Genomic DNA, 22,355 nt, shown 5'->3' with positions numbered 1-22,355 from the left:
GCCATCCAAGAGTTGGAACTTTGACTTTAGAAGTACCTTTACAGCATTCACGCGGTGTCTCCAGACCGTGGGGGGAATGTAACTCACGACGGATCAGAGCCTCAGTTAGGGGCTTCTGAGACCTGCATCTGAATCTGTTTTCTAGGTCTCCTTTCTTGGGCGAGTCACTTCATTTCCCTGAGCCCCCATTTCTTGTTGAAGAGGGACAGTAATAAAAGTCCACTCTACATTTGTAGCCCTTGGGGATAGATGTGTTTGCCCTTAAGAATCTTTGAAACTTGAGGGGTGCCTGGGTGGCTTAGTCGGTTAAGCGTCCAACTTTCGCTTAGGTCATGATCTCGCGGTTCGTGGGTTCGAGCCCCACGTCGGGCTCTGTGCTGACTGCCAGCTCAGAGCCTGGAGCCTGTTTCGGTCTGTGACTCCCTCTCTCCCTGCTCACGCTGTCTCTGNATATTTTGAAGGAAGACATGAAGATTTCTGCAGCCAAATGTGCAGGGACTCAGGTCTTAATGCCAAATGAACTTTTGGGACCAAGTTTTGAAAAAAAATTAATTTCAGAGCCCTTTTAGCTTGTGTGTGTGTGTGTAAGGGATTATGGAACTGCATATATTACCCAAGCATAGCATAGAATAATCTCTCAATGATGCTGGCGGCAGTGACATGACATGTGGTCATGTTAGAAGGCTACTCCAGTCAGTGTTTGAGATAAACACCTCTGCATTTTAAAGGAAAAATGTCTTCACATTGGTCTTCGTGTTGCTTCTTGTTGAGATGTAGGTTTGTGAGAAGTAGTTGCCTCTGGTGAGGGTGTAGTATTTATTCACAAATTGTTAAAAAAAAAAAAAACAAACAGTCGTTACTAGAACTAGCAATCCGTGGGGCACCTGGATGGCTCTGTCAGTTGAGCATCTGAATCATGATTTTGGCTCAGGTCATGATCTCAGGGTCATGGGATCAAGTCCCACGTTGGGCTCTGCACTAAGCATGGAGCCTGCTTGGGGTTCTCGCTCCCTCTCTCTCTGTGCCCCTTCCCCACTCGCCCTTTCATGCTCGCTCTCTCTGTCTCAAAAAATAATAGAGTAATCCATGAAAACGTGAATGTTAGGTAGTGGCGGCTCATCACGGAAAATCACATGTGGTACAAAATGGCCAGAGCCCAGACATGTGAGTTGGGAGATGCATGCTGGTGGCCAGTCCCCACGGCCTTTAACTGGGGGTTGGTGGTGTTTTGTTGTCCATTGTAATACTGTCACTTCATCGGAGGTCATTTGCCTGGGAGCCTCCCCCCTGCCATTCACCAACGGAAACACTTATTTCCTTCCAGACCTGCTTGTGCCACCTGCCTTATACCCGAGCCAACTCAACAAGCATATAGACCAGAGGTTATATGGACCCTCTGCCCAGACTTCCCTCTCTCAGTCCCCAGACTGGCTCTTCCACCTGGTAGCTGAGGGTCCTTGGCCCTGTGTCTTCATCTGCGAAATGGGGATATGATATGTCTTCCCTACCCCAGCTCACTGTGTGGACTGAGGGCTTAGTGCATGCACAGCCCAGGTCAGTGCCCGCTGCAACAGCAGGTTCTCGACAGCAGTATAATTATTAGGTGAGAGACGGATATAATCATACCTGCCACCCTCACGATCTATCTTGTCATTACAAACGGGGTTAAGCTGAACGATCTGTAAGGTTTCCTACACATCTGACATTTGGATCCAGATGCTGAGACTGTATCTGTGTTGTGTTGGTGGCTCACTTTGGAGTGACCTTGACACTGGGCTATCATTGCGTCCATTAGAGGGCACTGATGTACAGAGGAATGAGCTCGCACCACATCCTCCGAACCGAGAGCAAGGTGGCATTGGCCTCCCAGCTTTGCTCTTCTTCCCAGGGACCAGGTAGCCTATGGGAGGGCATCACTGTGGGCCTTTTCCTGCAGTCTAACCATGGAGCAGCAAACCCTGGGCCAGGGTTTAAGGGATTTCTAGGGTTGGGGTCACAAGACAAATGGCAGCCGCCGACCATATCTCAGGTCAACGAGGCTGCTGGCTGGACTAAGTTGATGAAACCCTGGATTCACAAATATTTTTATGTTTTAAATGGAAAAGATCCCATAAGCATATCTTTGAAATGCTCTTTGGACACTTGTATTGATACAGGATTCCTTGGCAATCTGGGAAATGTTCTCAAACTAGTGAAAGAAGCCAGTGCCTTGTAGAGGAATTTGGTTTTGAATACGAGCTGGATTTCACAATTGTCTGCCCCTTTTTCTTTTTTTAAGTGCTTGGCATTTGTACACCTTCTTTGAATTACTTTCATGTTTGTTGGAAATATATTTTCACATGGTATTTACAATTCTAACAGAACCCCTAATAAAAGAAAAAATTATAACCCTGAGTTGGTTGGTTCATAATAGCTTTAATTTTCACCTTATGCTTCCTGAAAGACTTAAAAAAACAAATGTTTATTATTTTTAAAATTCCGTATTTTGCTTCCTCAGCCCTTTCTACCAAATAGTGTTTACTTTTTACTTTTTGAAATTGTGCCCTTATTTCAAGTGTGTATTGAGTTACCAGTAATCATCAGGTTGCTGTTTACTAGTGGCTCAATTTTTCTTTTAACAGTAAAATTGAAGAATATAAGGAATATACTATAGCTAAAAGGAAAAATCTCTTATAGGCAGATTGGCTATAGCATAGGCATTACTAACATTTCTTTGAGTTCTTTTCAAGCTTAAAATATTTGATCCTTGTCTTCTGCGTAGTATTGGCTTAATGCCCAGAGGCACATTCCATTTAACTATACCCATCCTTTGAGGCTGAAACGTCTTGACGGTATCAGTGGACATTTCTTGGGAGTGGACAGGATCTGTGTTTGACAATATGTATTAAGAGACTCACATAAACGACTCAGGCTAATGTCTTCCTTGAAGTCAGGGGTGAAGGTAGCACTACTTACTAATGGTAGTACTAAAGCATGTTCTCTCCCTGGTCTCAAGAAAGGAAAATATATTTTTTTAATGTTTTATTTATTTTTGAGAGAGAGAGAGAGAGAGAGACAGCGTGAGCAGGAGAGGGTCAGAGAGAGAGGGAGACACAGAATCTGAAACAGGCTCTAGGCTCTGAGCTAGCTGTCAGCACAGAGCCCAACACGGGGCTAGAACCCACGAACTGGGAGATCGTGACCTGAGCTGAAGTCGGCCGCTTAACCGACTGAGCCACCCAGGCGCCCCTCAAGAAAGGAAAATAATGTACTAAGCACACTAATTAAAAAGCAATGGATAGGGACACATGGCTGGCTCAGTTGGTAGAACATGTGACTCTTGATCTTGTGGTTATGAGTTTGAGCCCCATGTTGGGTGTAGAGATTACTTTTAAAAATTAAATTAGAAAGTAATGGATATTATAGCTTGTGCCACTGGAGAGTTTAGAATTAGATGGAAATGTGCCCTAGGCTGTGGGTTATGGCCGGGGGTGGCATGCATGCTGTGTGTCCGCCATATTGGTATTGGTGTGCTAACAGACATCTTGCCGAATACTCACAGCTCCCCATTATTATCAGCACTGAGCACTAAGGAAGCTTCTTGTCCAGAAATGATAGAGAACTTGCCCAAGAACACACAGTTAGACCCCAGGTGTGCAGCCCAGGCTAGAAATGAAGAATCGAGAGCTTCCAGGAGGACTGGGAGTGAGGTAACAGAATACACGCAGATCCACTAAGAATTACTCTGATAATGTGACCCCAGTGACTAGCAGATTGCTGGTGTTGACGAAAGAGGTTCAGAAATGAGCTGTAGTAAGAAGGTAAATGTTTAGCTTTAGCACCTGCTAGAAGGCTTGGCCTCTGTGCCTCACCCCACCTCCTCCACGTACATGCACTTCTGTTAATCTTACAGGGTCGGTAAGGGGACCACCGGCGATTTATTCAGGTCTGCAAGCTATTTTAGGCACATGTAGTATTAACCTTGCTAAATCCTATGCAGAGAGGGCCCTCAGTCAGACCCTTGGCTGCTGAAGGTCACGGGTTTGGAGTGATGAATAACAGGTCCAGTTGTCCCTGCACGACTGGCCCTTACCAGCCGCTGCCGCCGCCTCCTCCTCCTCATCTGTCTGCACAGCTGATCTCTAGTACAGGTAACAAAGGGCAAGGGACCCTTTTCATAGCAATGAATCCCAAGTTATGGCCCCTTTTGTTTTCCCATTAGTGGAGTGCCATGACTGGTCTGCTTTTAGGTTTTCTTCCAGACCTCTGTCCTGGCGGTACAGTCCCCAGTTGGTTCTTCAGTCAGAGATCGTTTTGATCCATGTGCCTAGTTACCGTAGTTATTAAATGTGAAGTATGGGAGGTGGCCTTCAGCCATATGTCAACAAGTATGTTCAAATATTTAAATATATTGTACCTAAAGTTTTAGTTTTTAGCGAAAGATGTCACTGACTTATTTTTTGCTAGTTATCTTTTCTCCATCAGAAAGAGGCAAAGTGGGGGCGCCTGGGTGGCTCAGTTGGTTAAGCCTCCAATTCTTGATTTTGGTTCACACCGTGATCTCACGGTTTGTGAGTTCAAGGCCTGTGTCGAGCTCTGCTCTGACAAATGTGGAGCCTGCTTGGGATTCTGTCCCTCCCTCTGCCCCCCTTTCTCTCTTTCTCTCTTTCTCTCTCTCTCTCTTTCTCTCTGCCCCTCCTCCCTCAAAATAAATAAACAAACAAACAAACTTAAAAAAAAGAGGCAAAGTGTACATTTGTTGAGAGTGTAAAAATTTTTTTTAGATTTGTTTTAGTTAGATATTGGCAGGTTTTTGGGGGGTTTTTTGTGGTTTTTCAAGTATGGGAACCAGTGAACTATGCTCTGTGCTGACTATGAACTTGAAAACATCTGATCACACTGCCTAACTTGTACTCCCTTTCTTTATATAGTGGATGTCAAGTTGCAAGAACTTTTAAGTAATTAAATTTATGGAATGTTCAGCTTTCCTGACAACTTAGTAGTTTACAGAATAAATTATCCTCAAAGACCAGGACAGAGGCATTTAAGTGTTTTGTTTTCTTAGGTTTTACTTCTGTGTTTTCAGTGTTCTACAGAAGAGACAGAAAAACATTAACTCTGTAGTTAAAGCTTGAATTGCCTGAGTTATGAAGCTTTGAGCCTAATAAAAATGTTAACTGGTTGTCTGTGGCTTGATAACCACAATCTTATCCAAAACCCACCCAGTTTTGGAGGCTCCGTCATGCGTAAAATGAGGTGAGATTTAATCATTATTGCACGTAATGTTTATCCAGAGACAGACTTAGGCTTTTATAGTATGAGCTGTTGAAAATGATGGTGGGAAAACTGATCAGATGTGTTAATGTCCAACTGCTTCTAGTTTTTTCCTCCTCTTTTGCTTCTTGTTACAGTTTTGACAACAGAGTGTGTCTTCAGCGATAGCCCTAACCATGAAACAGGGCAGAACACTGTTTTCATGACACATGTAACTGTCTTTTATTGCAGGTGCTGGACTGGATTGAGAACCATGGAGAAGCGTTTCTCAGCAAACATACAGGTGTGGGGAAATCGCTTCATCGGGCCAGAGCTTTGCAGAAACGCCATGAAGATTTCGAAGAAGTAGCACAGGTAAAACCATGACTTTCACTAGTTCCTCCCATAGATGCCTATGAGCTTGTTTTGCATTAGTTTTAACCACATCTGAGATGAGTACACTTTTACAGATTGTAAAAATTACTTATGTAACCAGTATGTAAAAAGGTGATTCAGAAGAGGTGATGCTCAGGTTTGAGCGTGAGGTTGTCCTTGCCTATGCAGAGGAGTGTGTCAGAGTAATGTGTTCTGGAAACAGGAAAACGTCCCCTATGTTTTTGCCATATTTATTGTACCAGTGTCTGTTGACTAGCTTGTGAAATTTCAGTGTGTAGGGGTGCCTGGGTGGCTTAGTCGGTTAAGCATCCGACTTTCGCTTGGGTCATGATCTCACAGTTCGCGGGTTCGAGCCCCGCGTCGGGTTCTGTGCTGACTGCCAGCTCAGAGCCTGGAGTCTGTTTCAGAGTCTGTGACTCCCTCTGTCTCTGACCCTCCCCTGCTCACGCTGTCTCTCTCTCTCTCTCCTAGAAATAAATAAAACATTAAAAAAAAAATTAAAAAAAAAAAAAAAAAGAAATTTCAGTGTGTAATCAGGCAGTAGCAGTTCTGTAACGACGGGCCAGCATTCTTGCCCCATCTCCAGTTCTGTTCAATGCCTGTGCTTAGAGACAGGCGGCAGGGTGTGCAGTGTGTTTAGAGCAGGGGATTTGTGGAGTTGGAGCATTGGTTATAATAGCTGTGTCATTTGGAAAAGTCTCTTTACATTTCTAAGATTCACTTCCTTATCTGGAAAGTAGGCACAGTAAAGGCTTCTAGAGAGGAAGTTAGATATGTATGTGGTATCATCATATAAGGCACCCAGGCCAGGTCATTCCTACAACTTATTATTTGGTAAATGTGTTTTTTGTTTTGTTTTGCAAGCAGAGTGAAGGAGGGAGAAATAACAATAACATGGCGTGTGCGTGTCCGTTCCATTTTAAATGGAAGTTATAAGGAGGCGTAGGGAAATTTACTTTAAAAAGAAGTCATCTAGTAAGTAAAACATGTCCAAACTGAAGCACACTGTGGCAAAACTGAGGAATGTCATAGACAAAGCATTAAAAACAGGAAGAGAGAAATGACAAAAAAAACCCCAGGGAGAAGGGCTATTAGAAAGACAGCCGAGTTCTCACCAGGAGCCACAGGTTCCAGAAGTTGGTAGAACAGTCTTAAGGGAAATCAACTCTGAACATGGAATTCCAGATCCAGCTGAATTGTCATTCAGTGATGAGGATGAAGTGTAGACCGAGAGGGAGAGACTTCATGACTCCGGCACTTCAGCTCAGTACCAATAACTGTGTTCTGTAATGTGGACACCGCGAGAGCTGGGACTTCGTTCACTTCTCCATGACTGACACCAGGGCAGTGCCTGGCACACTTAGGTGATCAGCAGATATGTATTGAATGAGTTCATTAAGTGAATAAAAAGGGAACTGTGAATAAAAAAGGATTAGGACCACAAACGAGCATAGAAATTGATAAATATAGTTGTAAATCAAAGGATTGTCCATTTAAACCAAAGACTGTGGGTTTGGGGATCGTTAAAAGTAGGACGGGACTAACGCGCCAGAGCGCTCTCCCAAGGGTGGTGGAAGGTTCCGAGGGTGCAGGACCTTCTGCTTACTTGTAAACAGACTTTTTACACTTGTAAACTCAGGTGCGCAGTCATCCTGTTGAGTGACCACTGACAGCGTAGGGATGGGAAGCATCACTTCTAGTAAGCATAGGAGAGAAAGAAATACAGAAAACTGGGTAAAAGAAATTCATGCATATGGGTCTGGTGGGAGCAGAAGAAACAAGGAAAACAAAAATCATGATCGAAATCGTAAAATACGTTGTAGTAACTTGTTCCTAAGTATCAGTAATTACAGTAAATGTAAAATAGATGTTACTTTTGTTAAGAGACAAAAGATTGGTGATCTCTTAAAAATCATGCTATGTGTTTTTTTCCGAGGGCGCACCTAATGCATAAATACCCAGGAAATTTGGAAGCATGTAGCCTACTAGAAAAAGATCCACCAGGCAAATATTAACCAAAATAAAACTGATACAGAAATACTAATATTAAGCAAATAGGCTGGAAAGCCTGAAAACGTGATTAGATATGAAGAGGTCCTTCCCCTATAAAAGGAGGAGCGTCCGTACACATCCAGCCATGCGGCCTCTTCCGTAAATCACAGTAGGAGTGAACCATGGCTGTGTGTGCACAGGTTTTGCACGAAAGAGGGTTCGGGCCCATACTCGTTTGGGGAACTGAATCTGGGACCGAGTTACGGGATACTGAAACAGTCCGCACTTAAGTCTTGTTCAGTGAAAATGCCTTTAGCAAGTTACCCTCTTTGCACGTCCTCACGTACGAAATAAAAGTGCCAATCCCAACGTTTAGGCTTTCTTCATCTCAAGAAATGAGCCAGAAGAGAGTGCGTGTCCAGCAGCCTTCCCACAACCACGAGGCACCTTTGGAGCATTTTTCTTGTCTCTTTGGTTTGTGGCATCCCCACCTCATGCCCGCTGGAAAATACTCCATCTTCTGCTTGTAGCAGAAGCAATGGGGAACACGTGTTCTTACCTCCCCTTCATGTTTCCCCTGCGATAAGCTACTGCTGTGGTTGATGTGGTCCGGGGATGGCTAGGAAAGTTGTGTCACATGAGCAGAGATTTGGGGCCCCAAAGAAAGTAAGAGGCAGAACTGCCAACTTTGGAGATGGAGCCCCCCCCCTGCCAAGTAGCATGGTCCCCCGTGATGGCAGGCTGGCCTGTCCTGAGCTTGCTCTCCTGACGATGGTCCGCCGAATGTCCCCGAGTGACCAGGACCCCATCAACCCTTCTCCCTCCAGTTTGTGTGCCGCCTTCCATTCTCAATTACAGAACTCTCTTCTGTGGCTGCTGTGACCCTATCTGTTCGTGGTAAACTCCTTTCATTGGGTCTGAGGCCACCATGGGAGCTGGGAACACAGGTTCTCAGGAGGCAGCAAGAGCGAGAAGGCTTTCTCTAGAAAACGTTTCTGCTGAAAGGTTTCTAGGGCAAGCAAGGGCTGAGATAGTACCCTGAGCTGCGGTCTGCTTTATACCCCTCAGAGCAGGTGCTTGCTGGCTCCTGCTTCTACCCAGCTGAGCCCGGTCCTTCCTTATTGCTGCTCATTGTCCTGGGATTCTAAGGGGCGCCCTACTTGCTTCTCCTTACACCGAAAGTGCTTAACCCCAGATCTGAGCTGTGCATCAAAAGAAGCCTTAAGTACACTATTGTTCACTTTGCAAACATATTCACCCACTCTTCCTCTCTCTAGTTCTCAGATACTGGCCATGTGTCAGGCACTCTGACAGCCACAGGATGTGGGGGACAGAGGGTGGGTAGACGGGAGGCCAGAGCAGGTCCTTGTGAATAGGCTTGGCCACCTGTCAGAGGCCTTTCCCTGGCAGATGTTGATGTCTGAGCAGACACTCGCAGTTAGTAAAACTCAGCTTGGTGACAGAAGGAGGAAGATACTAGAAGCAGTCATGGGGGACATCAGGGAGGTTGGACTGTTGAGCAGCACTGCCACGTGGCCGGCACAGCGGGAGGCTGGGTGGCTGGGCCAGTGCTTGCAGAGCTGTATGCAGAGTGCTGACCTCTCCTGTCTGTGGGCCTCTCTCTGCTGCACACCTGCTGCTGGGTGCAGTCTCTGAACTTGAACGTGGCATGTTCCCGTGTCCACTCTCTGCTGTCTCCACCTGCTGCCACTACGTGGGCCCTTCAATTATGACCCCTTTCCTGGCATCTTCAGCTTCTCTCTCTCAGTTCTTTCTGGCCCCAAATACTTAGAGGCCCTCCCTTCTCTTGAAGAATGTCACTTGATTCCTCTGTAGTTTTGAGCTGCCGGTTGGCTTCAGAAGCATGTTGTGCCACTTTGCTGTGCCTGCTGCTCTCCCGCGGCCCCCTGCAGCCCAGCGGTACTTGTCACTGATAAAATTGCATGCACAGTCGTGCCGCAGGCGCCGCTGCTCTCAGCAGGCATTCTGCGGGCTGTTGTGGTTGACCATGAACTGGGACCCAGCCACTTAGGTAATTCCCCTCCACTCGCTTTAGAGTGAAGATCTCTGATCTGTCCCGTCCACAAATGTGTGGCAACTTCTTGTTACGCCATGAGCTCTAGGGAGTGGGTAGTGGAGCTCGAGGGGCCGGTGTGTGGCTGCTGGGTGCGCAGGGATGTTGTAAATTGTGGAGAACACCCCGTGAACCATTTCAGGCCAGCTCACAGGCAGCCTGCTCTGCCTCAAGGTACACTGTCAGGGACTGCCCTGTGTGATTAAGAACTAGCTGCAAATAAAATGAGGGGAGGTGCATGGGCCCTGAAGACATAGGGTGGACTTCTCTTTCTGGCCACTGCTCTGTGAGTAATAAAGATTGCTCTTTATGAGTATTTGAAGCCAGAAGAGCTCTTGGCTGTGAGACAGCTCCATTAGGAGTCTGGCTCTATTAAGACCGTGTGCAGCACATTTGGTCTGGACAGACGTTGGCCTTGGTATCGGGGCAGAGCTACACAATGTGTGTGTACCTTCACTTGTTGAAGCTTTCCGGCTCTTCCCAAGGAGCCGTGGCCTCGGTCTTGCTGCAGCACCAGGAGTGAGGCCCCCGGAGGGAGCTGTGCCACCTTTTCTTCTCTGCCCTCCGTGCTCATGGATTTCTGTCCAAACAGATTACAGCAGAAGCGACTACAGCAGAGATCTAAGTTTATGTTTTAGATTTATGTTTTGTTTTGTTTTTTTTTGGACAGGGTGACCTTTGAAGTCACCTTAATATGGGAGCAGAGGTATTGTTAGTGCTTAACAAGGGGCTGTGTTTCATTTTCTGAAACATTTTCACAAAAGTAAAACAATTTTGGGGGTTTAGGGAGAAGAACTTCCTTTTCGCATTTGTTCAGTACTTGTTCAAGGATTGGTTAGTTCTTAGGGTTGTATTTTGGAGGGTCCTTTGTGAGGTGAGTTCTAAGTTGTCTTTAGAGCTCTAGAATTAGCAATTGACGTAACACACTTTTGTTATAGTCAACTTCTTCAAAACACTGACTTGTGGCGTACAATGAAGTAACATAACAAGACACAAAAAGGAAGTGGTGAAAGTTGTAGGGTCGAATTCACTTAAAATGTACTAATCATAGATTTATTATGTAGAACAGTTCTGGCGTTCTGGGAAGGAGGAACCCGAGAGAAGCCGCTGACTAGCTTGGTGGAGGCTGGCTGCACTGCGGGACCCCCGCTGGGGGCTGTGTTTCAGGCACCCCACCCCCCGAGACACAGCAGGAGGCATGTGGATCAGTTTTGCAAGCAGTTTGGCAGAGCCTGGAACCTCCTCTCTACTAATCTGAAGATTCCCTCCTCCTTTGTTTTGTGCAGTGATTGTGAGTAGCTGTTTCCTCCTGCCGATACATTTCCAGAGTGTGCCGTGTGTGGCCATGTCGCCTCCTCGTGCAGGAGATTTAAGGAGGAAATCCATGCTTGCCACATGAAGCTCTCTGTAAATGATTGCTGCATGCGGAGATGCTCTTTGGCAGGCGTTTTCTCTTCTACCTTCTAAGTAGGTGTTCAAGTTAGCGTTCACTTTAGATTTCAGAAGCTGTGATTACAACAGCCACTCTGGCCTAGAAAGCTCTGCTTCAAGGAAGAAGCCGGTTTTGAGAGCACAGATGTCTGGGATGCGATTAGTAGATCTCTGCGTGGCAGCTTCCCACGGGTGTCTGTCTGCGCTTATGCTGCCTTCCCTCCTGTGCGCTTACCCCGTGGGATTCAGATCACCTTCCAAAGGTGTAACCTGCTGTGATGGTGTTCTCCATGAAGCCAACTCTGTCGGCAGCTTTATATGTGCTATGGAATCCGTGCATCTTCCAGGAGAAGGACACGTGGCTTTTAGGGAAGTGGGAGACGTTAGACTGGGGCAAGATTTTCTGCAGACTAACAGGTCCGTTCTCCCATTTCCCTGATCGCTACTGAACTCACCGTTCTTTTGTGAATGCTTCATCCGTAGCATGTGGACATACAGAATGCGTCCCTGTTTTCAGCACGCCCTTAATTTCTGACTCGCTGCAGTTAGTAGGTGCTTGCTCCTATGTAGTATGCTGCCGTTTTGCAGTAAGATCGTTTTAAAGTATGAGATGTAGTGTTTTCGCCTTTAAAATAAGTTAGTAGTGGAGAATTTAGGGCTGGTGTCTGCTATCAAGAGTTTCCTTCAGGTTGGCGTGTGCCCCCAAGATCTCCAGTTGCCCTTTAAAAAACCCTTCTTAGATTTACTAATGCCTCCACCACTTTTATGACCATGGGCGGGTTCCTCAGTCTCCCTGAGCCTCAGTTTCCCTACCTGTAAAACAATAAATTGCTACCTTGGCCAGGTAGCTGGGAGAAGCCTGCATAAACAATGTGCCTGGCACTCAGCAGGTGCTCATGTGTGTCAGTTCCTTGCCTAGAACCTTCCCCTTTTCCGCTCCCCACAGAATTGTTTCTCTGGTAAAACGCTAGCACATGCAGTCAGAAGTCGCTCTCGCTGTACCTAAATATATGCCGTACAGACGTTTTCAGTTCTGCTCTTAGTGCTGTCAGTTAGATTGTGCTGTAGCGCCTTTCAGCTCCACGTCACCTGTGTGTGGGGGCGAGGGGCAGGCTTGTGGCCTGTGCTTTCCCTCGGGGTTGAAATGATGATCCCAGGGACATAATGAGTCATTTAAACAATTCAGGACACTGGGGTTTTCCATGTGAATTGTAGATGTACTGGCCCATCATTCTTGTTTGCTACATTAGTATAAAATACCTCAGAAGTTTTCTTTATGCATACTTCGGTCTCTTGTTTTTTAAAACAAAACAAATGGAATAGGAGTATTCATTCCTTGAACTGAGATCAAGAAAACCCATCTTTTTCACTGGATTCTATGTAAATGTCGCCTCTGGCCATCTTCTCATAATCCCAGACTGTTGCAGCCAAGGGTCTGCAGGGAAAGGAAGGTCCGATCTGCCCTGCAGTGTTTCCTGAGTCCCAGCTCTTACGCAATTTTAATTTACTTCTCCCGAAAAGAGGAAACCGTTCAGCCCCCACCCTGGCCCAGCCCTTACAGCGTTCCCTCCAGTGCTCATCGTGGGGAATGGTGGCCCACCTCTCCGAGGAAGGACTGGGCCCACAGAGGGATGCCCTCGGGGACAGGATGGCAGGCAGAAGGCAGAAGTCTGGGCTCTAAAACAGCCTCCTGACACCACCTCCCCTTAAGCAGAACTTGAAGTTTTGAATTTCCCCTCGCAAGAGGAACCCTGGCCTGGGCATTCGTTGTCTGAACAACCCCAGCGCTCCTGACAGACTGGGACAAGTCACTTCCCCTTTGTGCCTCGCTCGCCCACTGTCCTCGTGATGGGGCTGCTGCGCGGCCGGGCCGGCGGCTCCGAGGTCAGGTGTGCTCTGACGCCCGGAAGTCTGTTTTCGTCTGTGCACAGCGCCCAGCGTGTGACACCCACAGGAGGGCTGCGGGTCAGAGATGCTGCTTNCCCCCCCCCCCCCCCCCGCCCCCCGCCCTGGGCAGAGGGAAAGCCACGGAATCCGGCGCATGGGCGCGTTTTCTCCAAGTGTGAAGTGAGAAGCACGGGCTAAGCAAATGCTCTTCGGGGTCCTCCACAGTTAAAACATGCGCTTGGTCGTGTGTGACAGTTACTGTCTCAAATGTCCTTCCCTGCTGGCCAAGACATAGAAAAGCCTTGAGAGACCAAATGTTCAGTGTTGGGAGGCAGCATCACCTGTGTGTCGTCCTGTCACACATGGGACGTAAGCGACTTCATGGCTGTGGTGACAGTAGAAAATAGGATTTAGCTCCTAACGAAAAGTGTGTGCGCAGCATAAGCGTGATACCCTGTCGGCTTCTCTCGGTGCTGGAGCCCCATCATCCTGCCGCGCAGAGATGCGGAGCGCGCTCTCTGGCGAGGCTCCGTGGGGTGAGGCAGAGGTGTCTCCAAAGCCATCATCCCCAGTGAAGTCACCTCACAGTAAGCCTCTGATGGTGAGAGAACCTTCGTAGGCAACGTGTGTGGATCCTCTGTAGCAGGGGCTCGTGATGCTAATAGCTCATGAACTGTTAGGTCATGGCCTGAGCCCAAACCAACAGTTGGATGCTTAACCGACTAAGCCACCCAGGTGCCCCACAGGGCACCTTTTTAAAAAAAATCTGCTATGGATGGGATGCCTAGGTGGCTCATTTGGTTAAGCATCCAACTTCGGCTCAAGTCATGATCTCATGGTTTGTGAGTTCGAGCCCCACATCGGGTTCTGTGCTGACAGAGCCTGGAGCCTGCTTCGGATTCTGTGTCTCCCTCTCTCTCTCCCTCACCCCTCCACTCCTACTCTGTATTTCTCTCTCTCAAAAATAAGTAACATTAAAGAAATTAAGAAAATGTGCTATGTATTTATGTATCTTTTGCACAGATACACACACATGTAGCTGAGCCTTGAACAACATGGGGATGAGGGGTCCCAAGCCCCCATGCAGTTGAAAATCACATAGAACTTTTGACTCCCCCCAAGCCTTACTGATCCATCACCTAAGTAGTCAATTAACATATTTGGTATGTTGTATGTATTATATACGTATTCATTATGCTAAAGTAAACTGCAAAAGGAAATGTTAATAAAAACAAAGAAAGTATGTTTGCGGTACTATATTTATCGGGAAAAAAAAAAAACCATGTACATTTGGGTCCATGCAGTTCAAACATGTGTTATTCAAGGGTCAACTACATATATACATGTATTTTGTTCTTGTTTTTTTTTAATATCTACATAATATTCTGTTGTATTTTAAAACCACAATTTATTTAATTTCCTGTTGATGAATATTTTTTTTCTCTTCATTTTTTAAAATTCACATCCAAGTTAGCATAGAGTGTAACAATGATTTCAAGAGTAGATTCCTTAATGCCCCTCACCCGTTAGGCCATCCCCCCGCCCACAACCCCTCCAGCAACCCTCTGTTTGTTCTCTGTGTTTAGAGTCTCTTATGTTTTGTCCCCCTTTCTGTTTTTATATTATTTTTGCTTCCCTTCCCTTGTATTCATCTGTTTTGTAGCTTAAATTCCTCATATGAGTGAAGTCATATGATGTTTGTCTTTCTCTGACTAATTTCGCTTAGCATCATACCCTCTAGTTCCATCCATGTAGTTGCAAGTGGCAAGATTTCTTTCTCTATGACTGCTGAGTAATACCCCTTTGTACACATACACCACATCTTCTTTATCCATTCATCTGTCAATGGACATTTGGGCTCTTTCCATAATTTGACTGTTGTTGATAGCACTGCTATAAACATTGGGGTGCATGTGCCCTTCCGAAACAGCACACCTAAATCCCTTGGATAAATACCTAGTAGTGCAATTGCTGGGTTGTATGGTAGTTCTGTTTTTAATTTTTTGAGAAATCTCCGTGCTGTTTTACAGAGTGGCTGCACCAGTTTGCATTCCCACCAGCAGTGCAAAAGAGTTCCTCTTTCTCCACATCCATGACAACATCTGTTGTTGAGTTGTTAATGTTAGCCACTCTGACGGGTGTGAAGTGGTATCTCATTGTAGTTTTGATTTGTATTTCCCTGATGATGAATGATGTTGAGCATTTTTTCATGTGTCGGTTGGCCATCTGGATGTCTTCTTTGGAGAAGTGTCTATTCATGTCTTTTGCCCATTTCTTCACTGGATTATTAATTTTTTTGGTATTGAGTTTGATAAGTTATTAATAGATTTTGGAGACTAGCCCTTTATCTGACACATCATTTGCAAATATCTTCTCCCATTCCATCAGTTGCCTTTTAGTTTTGCTGATTGTTTCCTTCACTGTGCAGAAGGTTTTTATTTGATGGGGTCCTAATAGTTCGGTTTTGCCTCTGCTTCCCTTCCCTCCAGAGACGTGTTGAGTAAGAAGTTGCTGCGGCCGAGGTCAAAAAGGTTTCTTGCCTGCTTTCTCTCTAGGATTTTGATGGCTTCTTATCTTACATTTAGGTCTTTCATCCATTTTGAGTTTATTTTTGTGTATGGCGTAAGCAAGGGGTCCAGGTTCATTGTTCTGCATGTCGCTGTCCAGTTTTCCCAGCACCGCTTGCTGAAGAGACTGTCTTTATTCCATTGGAGGTTCTTTCCCACTTTGTCGAAGATGAGTTGGCCATACATTTCTGGGTTCTCTATTCTGTTCCATTCATCTGAGCATCTGTTTTTGTGCCAGTGCCATACTGTTTAATGATTACAGCTTTGTAACACAGTTTGAAGTCTGGGATGGTGATGCCTCCGGCTTTGGTTTTCTTTTTCAAGATTGGTTTGGCTCTTCAGGGTCTTCTCTGGCTCCATGCAAATTTTAGGATTGTTTGTTCTAGCTCTGTGAAGAATCCTGGTGTTACTTTGATAGGGATTGCTAACCATGTGTATTTTTAAAATATACTTTATTTTTTAGACCAGTTTTAGATTTACCAAAAAGTTGTGAAGATGATGGGGGAGTTCCCGTACCCTGTCCCCAGCTTCCCTTACGACTACTCTTTCTTACTGTGGCACATTTGTTAACGGTTGTCGGACACTGATCTGCTACTCTAAACTGAAGCCCTTCTTTTGTTCAATTCCCTGAGTTTCCCCCCTTTCCAGGGCCCCTTCCAGGATGCTGCATTGCCTGTGGCTGTCCTGTCTGCTTAGGCTCTTCTTACCTCTGGAAGTTTCTGTTGCCGTCTTTACTTTTTATTTTTTGTCAGTAGCACCTCATCCTTTCCCTCATCGGGACATTATGTCCCCTCATCCGTCCATAAGGCCGTGATGTCTGTGGCCTGTGGCTCGGGGGCACTGAGTCTGTGACCTGACTAGGTCGGAGCTCTGGCCTCAGCTGAGTCCTTCCATCCCAGCACCTGGAGTCTCCGAGCAGTGTGATGTCTGCGTGTGGAGGGCTTCTCGTCACAGTCCTCCCCGAGGCCTCCCCAAGGCCACCGGACTGGGCCTTGGGGCTGCGGAAGTCCAGAGTCACGCTTCTGCTGTTCCAAAGCTCTTTTGAAGTGGGCCACATCACTGTCTCCCTGTGCAGGGATTGTTATGTCACATTGAATGTACAGACAGCTCTTTAATGCACTGGTAGGTTCTGCAGTCAGACTGGGAACTGACTATGCTTTCAAATTACTTCAGATAATTGTTTCCAAAGAATATGCAAAATGTATATATGCATGTTCCAACTCTGGCCATAATTAGTAAATTTTAAGGGATCCTTTGACACCTCTTCACTCATTTCTGAAGAGAGCTCTGAAAGATCCTCTGCCGATAGTGAAGAGTACCAAACAGACAAGTCCCCCGAAGGTGGTGCTTCCCGTTGACATTGACCGGCAGAGACGGTGGTGGCAAACCTCGCCTCACAGCAGCGTGCACACAGTGCTGCCTGAACCCCAGTTTTGGGAGGAGGTCTCAAAAGCCTAACAACACGTGGGCAGTTGTGGGCACAGTCCGCACCCTCAGACCTGGCCGAGTCCTGCTCCCACGCCACTAACCTTGTCCTTTGGGCCCCGTGACTGCCCCACAGGCCTCCATTTCCTTACCCGTGAAAGGGGCTGGGGTCAGGCTCACACCCGAGGCTCAGCCAGGGCTCAGGACAGTGGCTTGTAGAGAGCTGGGTGTCCAGGCCCGTGCTGATGACAAAAGAACAGACTGGCTTTGAGTTAGTTTTTATTGTCCCTTTGAGATTCTCCCTAGACCTTGCTTGTGGCCTGCACGGGGATGGAGCGCCGCACCCCACCCGGACGCCTGTGGTGCTCCTCAGTGTTACTGTGCGTCAGCATCCTCCTTCCTGACACCGTCATACCTATCGTGCTGTATTATAGCTGCTTTAGATGTTTTCCCAACTTGCAGGAATGTTGGACGGACAGCACAGAGAACGTAACTCTCCCCTGAACTGCTGACTTTAGCGTCTGTTTCTCACCAAGGAGGGATGCTGTTCTGTGCACTCCCAGGACCCCTGTCATTAGCAGGAGCTTAGCAGGAGCTGCTGCATGCCTACCTTCTAACCCTCAGCCCCCGGCACGTCCTTAACGGCTGAAGGACCCGGTGTCCAATCACTGGTGGCATCGAGTTGTCATGTTCCAAGGTCCTTGCGCCGTAGCTCCTCCTTGGTTGTGCCTAAACTTTTCCGACCTTTGGAGGATTTCAAGCCCATTATTTTGGAAACTGTTTCTCACTCTGGATTTGTCTGATGCTTCCTCATGATTAGATTCCAGTTTTATTTCTTTGGCGGGTGTGTCATGGACGTGCTGCCATGTCCTTGTGCTGGCCCATTGGGCGGCACCCGATTTTTAATTGTCCCACTACATGTGGCATTCACTTTGACTTCTGGTTAAAGTGGCGTCTGCCAGACGTCTCCATTGTCAGATGAGTCTCTCCCCCTTTGTAATTAATAAGCACTTAGTGGGGAGCTCCTTTGAAATTCTATAAATGTCCTGTTCCTCAGCTAGTTTTATTTATGTATTTATGTCCGTATGGACTCGTGGTTTCCTGTTGTATTGGTGGCTTCTACTCTGTTCCTATCACTGTTTACCCTCAGATGGTCCCTGATGGGGCCAGTGGGAGCCTCCTCAGGCTGACTTCTGTGGCCTGACCTATCCACAGTGTTCTTGAGCGTTTCCTTACTTTTGGATACAATAAGATATTTTGGGCTCAGCTTGAACTTCGTCCCAGGTAGAAATCTGGGTGCCAGGAATGCTTATCGCTCTTGGGTCGTGGCTGCTCCTGGGCCTTCTCAGTAGACAGAGGGAGAGGGAACACATGAGTGAGTGTGTATATGTGTATGAACGTACACCTTCCCACATCTGTGTGCAGAACCAGGTATCACACACATCCCTCTAATTCCAGCCCAGTGCTGCAGGGTTAGCACAGCTTTTCTCCTCTTCCATATCCATAACTCCCTTCTCCGAACTAAGGACACTGCCCCTCATTATCCTTACTGTGCTGTCGCAGTAGAAGGATGCCCCCTGTGGGAAGCTGCCCACGCAGGGGCGCCCTGGTCCTTCCTCAGAGGTCAGGCGCTCTGCAGGGACACCGGCCCACACTCTGCACACTGATGAGACGCCACCCCTGCCCAGCTGCAGGACTGACATATTCGAGAAGGAGGAAGGATTTGGCCTGCTTCTAAGAGGGACCCCAGCCCCTGTCCAGGCCTTCCCCTGTTCTGGCGCCGCACCAGAGCCCTCCCACCCATCTCAGCTGTCCCCGGCCCCTCCCAGCCTCCCCCTCTCCAGTGCTTCCGCGAGCAGAGTCAGGCCTCTGGCATTCCTCTCTATTTGGGGAACCCATTTGCAGCCTTTCTTTTATCATGAATCAAAATGGAGTGATTTTCAGAGTATTTTGGATACCTGTTTATACATAACTTTCAGCTCTCTAAGACTCTTGCTATTTTATATACACTATTGTGGTTATTTACTTTTTCTCAAAAAAAAAAAAAAATTGTGCTCTTAAGTTGAAGAAAGAAGCTAGAATTACCAAGAAGTAGAAACCTGTTAAAGAAGACAGCAGCTTGTATTTGGAACCCAGCCTTTCCACTTGCCCTTGGGGAATTATAAAACCGTACATCATACTGAAAGACAAAACTGGAACTCCGCTCTCCGTCATAAAACTGGAAGGGAAAGTGAAGTGGGCATTTGTGCTACGTGCTGGCTTCTGGATGTGCAGCAGCACGGAGCCGAAAGCTCTGTGTGAGTCATGCGACAGCCAGCAGCTGCCTGCAGATACCCCCGTCACCATTGTAGATGGAAGGTTCAGAGTTTAACAATCTAAAACAGTAATGGAAAAGGCTGCTGATAGAGATATATTGAACTCCTAAACCCATCTCTTTCCTTCATATTTTTTCTGTTTGATTTGCAGAAATGATCAGGAGTGTCCCAAAGTGATGCAGTTGCAGAGTGTGATGCCCAGCTGAGTTTTTTCTAATTCACCTTGTTCTCTGGATTTTTTCTTGGGCAGAACACATATACCAACGCGGATAAATTATTAGAAGCAGCAGAACAGCTGGCTCAGACTGGAGAATGTGACCCAGAAGAGATTTATCAGGCAGCCCATCAGCTCGAAGACCGGATACAAGACTTTGTTCGGCGTGTTGAGCAGCGGAAGATCCTGCTGGACATGTCGGTCTCGTTTCATAGCCATGTCAAGGAGGTAAGGTGTCAGGACACACGATGGAGCCTGGCTCTGGGAGGCCCTTTGAACCCTGTGGGAAGAGCATGGACTGGTTGTGATGTGAGAAAGTGGACCGGAGGTGGCGAGCCGTGAGATGTAGCTATTTGCCCTGAGCAGGTCGGCGTGGATGGGGGTCTGCGCTCTAGGCTGCGGGCCCCTTGCTCGCCTTCACCAGGGGAGTGGAAGCCTGCGTGTCTGTCAGGAGCCAACTGTGGGGCCTGGGTTGGCCAGACAGGGGTGTGCAGTAGGAGGTGAGCAGGGCGGTCAAGAGCCGGCGGGGCGGTCTTTACCTTGGAGAGAGGACAGAGCGTGTCCATCTTAGTGTCAGGAAGCGACCAGCGCACTGTGGTCACAGCTGGGTCTCCTTGCCGTGGGCGAGGCCGTCATGTGGCCAGTGTCATGGTTGACATGATTTTATCGGACTGTGTGACCACTCTCAGATCCTGATAAAAGTGAATTCTACAGAATACTGACTTGAGATGTGCCAACCCAACATGGCCGTCTTAATATTAATGCTGACATTGTAGGTCCCCTCTTGTCATTATAAGAGATCGTGTTGTTTGGTATGTGGAAAATAGGTTGGTAGTAATCATACCTCGTGTGTGTGTTATTCTTAGTGGAAATCATACAACATTACACTTAAATTTAGTGGCTTTTTAGGAGAAAAAAAGACATAATCTAAAGTTTTCAGTAGGATTACAAACTGAGTAAGGATGTCAGCTTCTGTTGCATCTTTTTTCTAAGGAAAAACAAATTCTCTACTTCGCATCTCTTTATGAATTGGAAGTGAGGAGCACTTCCAGGTCATTTGGGATTGAGCACATGTAAGTGTATAGACACAGACTGGGAAGAAGGATCTGGAAAGTGTGGGGCTGCCTGGGAACCACGGAGGGGGTGTCAGAGATCAAGACCCAGTAGATGTGTTCAGGGGGAAAGCACCCCACTGCCAATTCTGGAACTTGGGCGGTTAGTTGTCACTCAGGGAATCTTGGCTCCCAGAAAGCCGTACTTCCTCTTACTCTGAAACTCGGTGAGCCCATGTGGTAGCCTGGAGACGCCAAGACCATGGTCCACCCAGGCTGGCAATGGGCTCTGCCGTCCTCTGCTGCACGGCCAGCCCTCTCTGCAGAAGCTGGCGCTGTGTGGGCGTGCGGTGGCCCTCAATGCAGGGGACCCCTGCCGCCAGCTTCTCTGCCTGCTCTTAATAATGCCATAGCCGAACAAGGCTCTACAGTATTTACAGAGAAACTGGGGTTTTTAATGTTTATTTTTGAGAGAGAGAGAGAGAGAGAGAGAGAGACAGAGCAGAGGAGGGGCAGAGAGAGGGGGAAATGGAGAATCCCAAGCAGACTCCTCGCTTACAGTGCCGAGCCCGACTTGGAGCTTGAACTCACCAGTTGTGAAATCAGGACCTGGGACCAAGAGTCGGACACTTGACTGACTGAGCCCCCGGGTGCCCCCCAAAGAAACTTTTTTTTTCTGAGGACACATGGTGATTGTGAGGAGACCGACAAATGCCACAGTTGTCCACAGCAGCTTCTGGTCACGGGTGCACCAGCTGCGATTTCTTCCGTCAGCTCCAGTTAAGCCGTAAACACTATTGGCTGTCCCTGCCTCTGGCAGCTCTCTCTCCAGCCTTCTGCAGCACTGCCACCAGAAATATCGATTCGATCAGGTCATAGCCTTGCATTTGAACCGTCAGTGATTCATTGTGTACGTGGGGCACCGGCCTGAAACCTCTCCGCGTCCTTATGGTCTGGTCTCTACTTTCCCTTGAGCCCCTCACATTCAGCACAGTGTCCCCACACCTGTGACACCCGGGCGCCCCTGAATCTTGGGCGTACTGCTTCCCTTCACTGCTCCAGCAGGGTTAGCTGTTTCCCCTGCACCTTCTGGAACTTTCATTATGCCCACCTGTTGCAGCACTTGCCCTGTTACAGTACAGTTGTGTGTTTCTCTCTCTTTCTCTTCAGTGTTGATGTTAGCAACTCTTTGGCTTATGCATTTAAACACCCAGGCTGAGAGGGAGAAGGCGATGCATGTGAAAAAGCAGATTGTGCCTTCATTCTTTAAGCTGCAGCAGACAGACAGCAGTGAGTAGCTCTGAGCACCCCCTCCCAGGAAAGCACAGTGGTTGGGCTGGGAAGCTTGTCGCTCGGGCCACAGGTGTGCTGTGGCCCCAGGTGGCCTGTGCCGCTGGAGATAGGGAAGGTCTGCAGCCATGTGTCCCTAATCTGCTATTTGTCTCTGTGACGTACCTAGGAATATTCTCGAGCAGGATTTGTAAAGGTTTAGCTTGACGTTAGGATGGAGAAGACTTTTTGCCTGAAGCAGTATATATGATTCACATCACCTTTTGAGCTTGGTTACAGTTTTCAGAAAGCAGACACTTAAGGAAACTAGAAGGAAAGCGTTTTACAAGAGCTTTCCTAGAGACTGCGTCTCAGTTCGTTGGCTTTTATAACATCAGTAGCATTTCTAAGGAAAAACAATCTTACAATGAAAACATTCCATTTAGCAAACAATAGAATCTGTCTTGTTACCAGGCTTGGAAACTTATTTAAAAGTGAAAA

The 22,355-nt window shown here is 47.2% G+C and overlaps 1 protein-coding gene across 1 annotated transcript in view; it reads left to right on the top strand.

Annotated features, from left to right (window-relative positions):
* TRIO (trio Rho guanine nucleotide exchange factor) overlaps nt 1–22,355 on the top strand; it is a 229,487-nt gene that overhangs the window by 53,551 nt on the left and 153,581 nt on the right. The window contains exons 9-10 of the mRNA XM_077749451.1: nt 5,485–5,607; nt 19,570–19,761. Of these exons, the coding sequence (XP_077605577.1) occupies nt 5,485–5,607; nt 19,570–19,761 (315 nt within the window). The remainder of the gene's footprint in view (nt 1–5,484; nt 5,608–19,569; nt 19,762–22,355) is intronic.

The sequence above is a fragment of the Crocuta crocuta genome, unplaced genomic scaffold (genome assembly GCF_008692635.1).
Source record: "Crocuta crocuta isolate KB4526 unplaced genomic scaffold, BGI_CrCroc_1.0 scaffold89, whole genome shotgun sequence".
In the NCBI taxonomy this organism is placed as follows: domain Eukaryota; kingdom Metazoa; phylum Chordata; class Mammalia; order Carnivora; family Hyaenidae; genus Crocuta; species Crocuta crocuta.
Note: the sequence above shows the minus strand (reverse complement) of the source record. Positions and strands in the feature narration are given on the sequence as shown.